Source organism: Limulus polyphemus, unplaced genomic scaffold, assembly GCF_000517525.1.
Source record: "Limulus polyphemus unplaced genomic scaffold, Limulus_polyphemus-2.1.2 Scaffold466, whole genome shotgun sequence".
NCBI lineage: Eukaryota > Metazoa > Arthropoda > Merostomata > Xiphosura > Limulidae > Limulus > Limulus polyphemus.
This window is the reverse complement of record NW_013666076.1, coordinates 16,439-24,495: the sequence shown is the minus strand read 5'-3', so window position 1 is coordinate 24,495 and position 8,057 is coordinate 16,439. Positions and strand designations below refer to the sequence as shown.

The window sequence follows — 8,057 nt, the reverse complement described above, 5'->3', positions numbered from 1 at the left end:
ATAAGTTTTAAATTATTAATTTTATAATGCAATATTTAAAAAATATCCTGAATTTCCTCAAGTGTGACACACGTGACACATTTTCTTTAGGTATCTTCCTTTTATTTTATCCACCATCCCTCTAGTAACTACAAAATTAAATGTAAAATACTCTCTATAAAATCGTTATTACTTAGCAAACCATAATTTTTTATAGTCTTCAATTTTGTTTGGTTACAGAGCTATTGAATAGAAAATTAGACCCCTCCTGCCAGACCCACTTGTCACATCCTCTCTTTCATAATTCGTTGATAGTTCTCTCTTACATTAAACATGTTCGCAGCATAAGGGATTTCTCAATTATGCAGTAGGAACGTAAGGCCGCATTGTGAACTCTGTGAACTTTCTCTTGAGTGCACCACTGATGGGTACATGTCCTTTCTTTACCCAGTTACGCTTTGGCTGTTATGTGCCACTGGTGGTGCACACTATAATAATCAAATGATCATAATATTAAATTTTTTCATTTTTTTTTTCATCTTAATCTTGCCATTTTTCAGAAGAATTATGAATATTTCACAATTTTATGGTCATAAAAAAGGGACATTAGATAAAATAATTCCTACTGTGGATGATAATAGTTCTATCCTTATTGTATTACAGTCTTCATAACAGTTTTCTTATCTGTGAAAGAAGTCTCAATTAGTGTTTTTTTGTTTCAGTTACTCACAATGAAAAATTTAATGTCAATCTCTAGATGTAATTTTATAATAAAAATGATTTAATCATCAATTCTCATTTCAACATGGCATCTGTGCTCCACCAGTGATACATGATGGAAGGCATGGCTTTATTATAGCCATTTGTATAAAATACATGCTTAATACAGGACTTTGGAAATATGAAATATCTTATGGGTGCTGTGTACCATGGGTGGCTCACAATGTCCAACAGAAAACATGCATATGTACCACCAGTGGTGCATGATGTTGTGAATGTTTTAATTTAATATTACCTATAACCAATAGAAAGTGAAGGTTTCATCTGTCAAATGATGTGTTGCGTAACATTGTTTTCACTCAGAGTACAAACTTCATTTCCATGGGAAAGTTAATGACTAGCTTGGATGAATTTGTAACAGCTCTTGTTGCGTAGTTAGAAAGCCAGAAAGGTGTTGAGAGTTAGGGTAAATTGTCTACTTTATGCATATTATTAGTCTATTCTTTGGTACATTATTTAATTAAATAAAAATTTAGTGCATTACTATCATTAGTATAAAACAGTAAAGTTAACTGTCATCAACAATCAACAGCAAGAAAAAAGAAGATTGGGTAAGTACTTCATTTCTCGTTTTTTATGTTTATTCTTTATTTATTATTATAAAGGTAATTAAAATGTAAAAATAGAGATATTTTTAGGTTAGTTAAGATTTGATTAGTTAAAATGAATAATAATAATGATATAATAAAAATGTTTCAGGAGGCACACACACATGAGCAGCTTGGTAATGTGGGTAATGTAATTGGATAGTGTAATGTGAGCTGCACATTCCCCAAGTGATTTACAACTTATAATGGCACGAACAGTAGTTAGACATGATTCAAAGGGCAATAAGAATTAAAATGTAATTATAAATAGATGTGGTTACAATTTGAGATTTCTGAGGTTAAGAAAAGTATTTTAATCGTAACATGAAAATTACTTTTCACACTGACTATTCAAACCAAATACTCAGTATATTCATGGACAAATCTTTATTTTAGTTTATTAAAAAATACTTCACTAAAAGTATGATTTTTTGTATGTGAAAGACTTATAATGTTAACTGAAAGACTGACAAATTTTGTGAAGATTTACTCACTATATTGAAAGTTAGAAGTATTAAATCTATAAAGACTTGAAACGAGTACAAAGAGGTCACGTGGTTGGTGAAATTGATTGAGCCCACGTTGAGAGAGTTAATGGTTCTTCAGGTTAGAGTTCTTGAGTGGATGAGTTTGATTTTTGCATTTGCCATTTCAGTTTTTAGATGTTTTATCTTGACACTAATGTCCTACTGTACATTTTCTATGGCTTCTTTGTTTTGCTATTATAATCCTCCTGTACTTCTTTGACATTCTTTTGTACTTCATTAATTTTGTTGTTATAATTCATTTGTAAATTAAGGATGTAATTTTGTTCTTCCATTTTTACTTCACTTGAGCCTCTTTGTACATTTCGTATGGCTTCCTTGATCTTGTTTCTGAAGAAATTTAGTTTTGTTTATAGTTCTTCTGTATGTCATGTCTTCAGGTTTTTTCTCTATAGACAATTTCTTGTCTTAGGAATTTTGGTAGAATGGTGAAAAATTAAAAGGGAAGTTTCTTGTATTACTATACATATAAACCATGTAAAACAATTTTTTGTAGTTTTGTAATATGCCACGTTATTTCTGTTAATCCTTACTTTATTGCCCTATTTTATATCCACATTATCATTTACTGCATGGCTGTGTGATGAATACTTTGTTCTGCCAGTTTTTGAAATGCACAGATGATGCAGTTATCATTGATAAATCTGTAAAAAATATATTGTGTTGGAAATGGTGCAACTAAAGATATTCTTTAAGTAGGCCATAAGTTATTCTGACACAGCTAAGTAATCAGACCCTTTTAGATGCCAAGCCACAGTGCCTACATGTTCAATCAAGGGAGCTTAGCTAAGAAAAAGCAAAGAAAAAAAAAAGAAAATTCAGACAACCACTTAAAAAGTGAGATTTCCAGCAACTAGGAAATTGATGAAAATCAGCAAGAAACCCATCAGAAAACAAGGCTGTTATACTGATTGAAGTGCAGGAAAATAATGACAGAAACATACAAGAGAAAAGTATCTCTACAGAGGAGTCCACTGTCAGTTTGTCAAAAACCACGACAATAAGTGCAAGTAAGAATTCTGGGAAGAGAAGTACTGAGCAAGCAGGGTTACCTTCACTAAGTGCTGGAGAGTTATCAGCCAGGTCAGTGAAGTTCAAAAAGCCAAGGAGAACTTCAATTGTGATCTGAATTAAGACTGCGAAATAAGATTATAAGAAAGGTTACAAATGAGAGGAGGCCATTTGGCCCATCTTTCTCATTTGGTTGTTTATCCAAGAATTTCATTAAACTAGGCCTTGACAAGTTCGGGGCACCACGTCGTAATGCCGACAATAGATTTCATCGTGGTGCCTAATATTTTCTTCCATTTTATTCGTGCATAGGGCTGTGTTAAATAGAACTCGTATCTAGAACAGTTCTGGACTCTTGGAAGTCCAGAAATATTTTTGTGTTCTTTGAGTCATAAATTGAACTTTATTTCTATGATAGCTGGTTTAGTACTTCATATTTTTTTAGGAATGAAGTGTTGCGTTGCACAACACAGCTAATTTCACACCATTTTGTTTTTTTTCTGTCTCTCAATGAGTGTGCGTGTTTAGACTTGTATGGGACCAAAGACAGTTAGTTCAGGGAATACTATCAAGTGGTTGTTGATATCATGTGGTCATTAGCATGCACTTGTTGCTGTGAAAGTAAATAGATATATACTGGTGCCTCAATTATCCATGCTGGTCCAAGGAAAACAAAAAATCTCGGATAACAGAAACAGCAGATAATCAAGGCACTAGTGTATCTCGCTAGTTAGCCCATTGTTTAATCTAAATAAAAATTTTCAATATATTTAAGTTCCTTGTTTTAAATTATAATCATTTTACTGTCGTTTAATCACATTATCAGGAAAAATTATAAAAGTTATCATAATCATAAAAGCCAAGTGTCAGTCGGTCAGTCAGTCAGTTGTTCATGCTCAATTTCTCCAAATTTTGTGAGTTACACAAGACCAATTCCACTTTTTCTCCTATAATATTTCCTATTTTGATTGCTTGTTCCCATTTTAGTTGTATTTAATCACTAACATAGATGTAAAACTCTTAAATTTTGGCATTTTTTCTGCTGTTGACATGGAAGTGCATTTGTACCCTATCAATGTCTGTGAAAAATAAGTAAAAAATTACTACAAATTTATGCTTGGGAATTATTATGAAAAAGCCTTTGTTAAAACAGACTGAAGATACCAATTATATGTAGGGAAGATGACAATGCGTAACTGGGCAACACCCCCAACACAATCTGAACATGTATCTGTGGTTAAAGGACACCCACCGTATAGCATAGAACAACAGATGACAACTGAAGTTAAGTGGAATCTTTGAGGAATTATAATGTGTGTTTTTGTGTATTTTGATCACTAATCAACTAAAGTTAACCAAGCTACAAATACTTACAATTTTAATGCATGCTAGGTCCTGCACATGAAAACCCCAGATATCGTGCAACATCTGAACTTTTGCAACCAAAATTTATTTCTGAGTAACAATTTCTCCAAAACATCCAAATTATTGTCTAGAATTGTAATGGCACAATTATCTTGAGAAAATTTTGGGAAAAGAAAAAATTGCTCATAATTGAGGATGGTGGATAACAGAGGCACAGATAATTGAGACACTAGTGTAGTCCCCATTTCCCGGTACAAAGAATAGTAAAGTTAGGTTAGGCAAACCTGGCTTCTGAGTTTTTGGGCTGGCTCGTAGATCTGAAAATATTTGTTGAGGCCTGCATGAAGCTGTTTTCTGGAAGGTCCCCGTGACTCAGCTTCATCAATATGGCTGAGCAAGTTTGTTTCAGACACTCATGACTCTTTGTGTAAAGAAATGCTTTCTATTATCTGTCCTAGTTGTATCTGAACCTAATTTTCAAGTGGCTTCACTTCCACAGACATTTTAATTTGGGTTTTAAGGAAATGGGAACAGAACTGTTTGTGCATCCTGTTTTTTTGGGGGTGATTTTTTAAACTTATGTTGCACCTTTTTGTACAATTAAAATCATTTTTGCAAGCATTGTGTATAGAGTATGTTTGTTTCTGTAGGTTATACATGCATATTTGGTTTTGTATTTATAGTGCAACTGTTAACATATAAACTGTCTACCAGCTTACATTTTAAGGATTGGCTACATTGATGTACTCCCATCCCTGTGTCTTTCTCTTTTAGTTTTCTGTCTTATTTTTCTAGATCTTTTCTTTAGTTTTCTGTCTCATTCTTCTAGATCTTTTCTTTAGTTTCCTGTCTCTTTCTTCTTGCTTTTTGTTCTTGATTAACATTCCACTATTTCCAGCAAATTTGAAATCTCACTTCAAGCATGCATCATCATCTCCAAGTCTGATCTTACTCCTATTTTATTTTCACCAAAATAATTCCACTGTTGGTGCAAATGTTGTAATAGTTTTTTTTTATCATGTGAGGGTTCTTTCTGGTAAAAATAGTACCAAATCCAGTCCTGGAAAGTGTTTTACTTCTTCAATTAATTGTTCTACAAATTTCACATTCTTTAAAGCAGTGTTTCTCAACTTTTTTTTTTTGCTCATGCTCCCTTCTCCCTTTTGAGTTTGATTTATCTCTGTGGCCCCCACCCTTCGTAGATGCTGTTACTTAGGAAAAAAGTTATGTTATTTCCACACTGTTGATTTATAATATATTTATAATATTATTTGTATAATATTGTATTGTTTTTAAATATTTTGTTTCTAACATACTGTTTACTTATACAAGTAAAAAATATTCTGTTAATCATTGACATTTTATTCAGTGTGACCCTTGGGCCCGATGAATACTTGAAAGTTTTGATATGTCTGGTTGCAGTGTAGTCAGTGATAAGCAAAGATCACCTCTCTTCACAACATCAAAGCGATTATGTGTTTTTGATACCAAATAAGTCACCCGACTAAAACCAGATTCAACCGAATAAGATGTGGGAAAAGTGATAAAATACAACTTTTCATTCTCCCAGAGCTGTGGAAACTTGTTATCTATTTCACTGCTTATCCAGAAATAATGTTTGTCATGCTTGAATCTATTTATTATTTTGAATTATTTTATTTGGGCAGTGAAGTTTTGGTGGCCCACTCATAATTTACTGTGGCTCCCTAATTTTCCGTCATTCATGCGTGGCCCCTTAGAAACAAGGTGTGCACCCTGGGGGGCCATATGGCCCACGTTGAGAACCACTGCTTTAAAGCACATAGTAATAACCAGTAGGCCTAGTGTCACAGATAAGTGTCACATGCTAGTCACTTAATCACTAACGTATCCAGTATCTCTAGTACCTTAGTACTGGAAACTTAAAATTTACAGCATTGAACTAACCAATAGAGACTGAGTAATTAATCAGAAACTTACTACTACATCTTTAGCTGGAAGTTGTATATTATTCAAGTAATTTCTCATAGTCTCAAAAACATTCTAGTCACTTAACTACATGCTCATCACATGACATTTAAAACTCTCTGTAGGGAATGTCTGAAATACAAATATTAAAACCAGGCATTTAACAATAATAATTCTTTGTCAGTATTACATTTACACAGCTGTCAGGACTTAGGATATGAATTTAAGTTTAATTTTGTACTTCGTACAAAATGTAAGAATAGATGTGATGACTCTGATGCTATCTTAGAGAAGTTAAAGAAATGTTAGTTCACCAGAAACAGTTTATTATGTCAACTCTTACTGGAAATATCTGCATCAGATACATCTACATTCTCCACAAGTTCCAATAAAAAGTATATGTTTCTTTAATTTGTTATTTTGCCATTGACTAGATTTCACTAATGCTATTAGATTTTATGTTTAGTAACAGAAGTGCTTGATTTTTATTTTTACTTTCTAGTTATGATGAGAGCTTATGGAAAAGGGTTGATCTTGGCAAGAAACATCTTCAGCCAGGTGTGCTTGGACAAGTGATCGATCGAGGGGTAGTCATCATGCGACTTGCCATATCAGAGGTATGTTACTGGACTGGAACAGAGTATACTTTAAATAAGATGTATATCATAAGGTAACTACTTAATATACCTAAAGTGTAAAATAGTGGTGGTACAGGTTATATTTAACCATTATTCAACCTCATATTTGAGGTATGTAGCTGTATTGGAAGTTCCATCATGTTAGACAAAATAATCATACACACACACACACACACACACACACACTTAACTGCTTACTTTACTCAAATAAAGAACATTGTGTAACATTTTAACCTTAAGCTCACATCAGGCAATATTGCATGCACAAATGACTGTTATTGAAATGTTAGCTTAAACAATACCTCAAATTAAATAGGTTAGGTTAAGCAATATATGCAGTATGTGATGGTTACGATGCAAAGATAATAAAATATTATTGATAGTATTGTTGAGGTTGAAAATCTGTGTATAGTTATGTAAATTGTACAAAGCAACTAAAGGATAATTGAAAGTTATAATATTTTAGCTATGAATAGACAAAACTACTGCTATAAAAATAATGCTAATTACCCTCTTCAGTGTTATGCCAATTACACATATGATATTCTGTCATGTGGTCTGAAAATCAAATGATGTCCCTAGGTGGCTTAGCTGCAAGTCTGAGAATTTATAATGCTAACAACCAGGTTCTGATATCCGTGTTTGGTACATTACAGATTACCAACTGTGTAGCTTTGTAACAACAACAACAAAAAAGGAGAAGCTAATTATTGGTTATCTAGCCTATGCTTGTAAAATGAACAGCTGTTAGAAGTAGCATTTTTCATGATATTTTACTTAAATAAAGAGTATGGTCACCACAGACTGGAAGTGCAGTGTAGTACCAATGTTGCATGCTTAAAACAGAGTATTGATATATTATTGTCATCTACTCCTCTGAAAAAGTGGTATTACAGGCACCTTTAGAGTTATGTAAAAGACCCAGTGTGTGTGTTTCAAGAGTATCCAATGCAATAGTCATCTTTGATGGTAAGTTTAAATGTGCATTTGCCTTAGTATCTTCACATTTCTATTGCATTATAATGTTACAATAATTTAAAAGTTATGAAAATATTATTTCTTTTATAGTCTTAAATAAATAAAGCACATGATTTTGCAAGTAATTAATTAAAGGAAAATAGAAAACTTACATTCAGACAAGATACGAGGCCTGTGAGAAAAGTATCCGACCTTTGGCCGGGGAATAAAAACTGGCATACCTGAAG

At 32.8% G+C, this 8,057-nt stretch overlaps 1 protein-coding gene across 1 annotated transcript in view; it reads left to right on the top strand.

Moving 5' to 3' along the window:
- Positions 1 to 8,057, top strand: part of LOC106458451 (S-phase kinase-associated protein 2-like) — a 36,556-nt gene that overhangs the window by 17,473 nt on the left and 11,026 nt on the right. Inside the window, exon 5 of the mRNA XM_013917966.2 lies at positions 6,717 to 6,831. Within this exon, the coding sequence (XP_013773420.1) occupies positions 6,717 to 6,831 (115 nt within the window). The remainder of the gene's footprint in view (positions 1 to 6,716; positions 6,832 to 8,057) is intronic.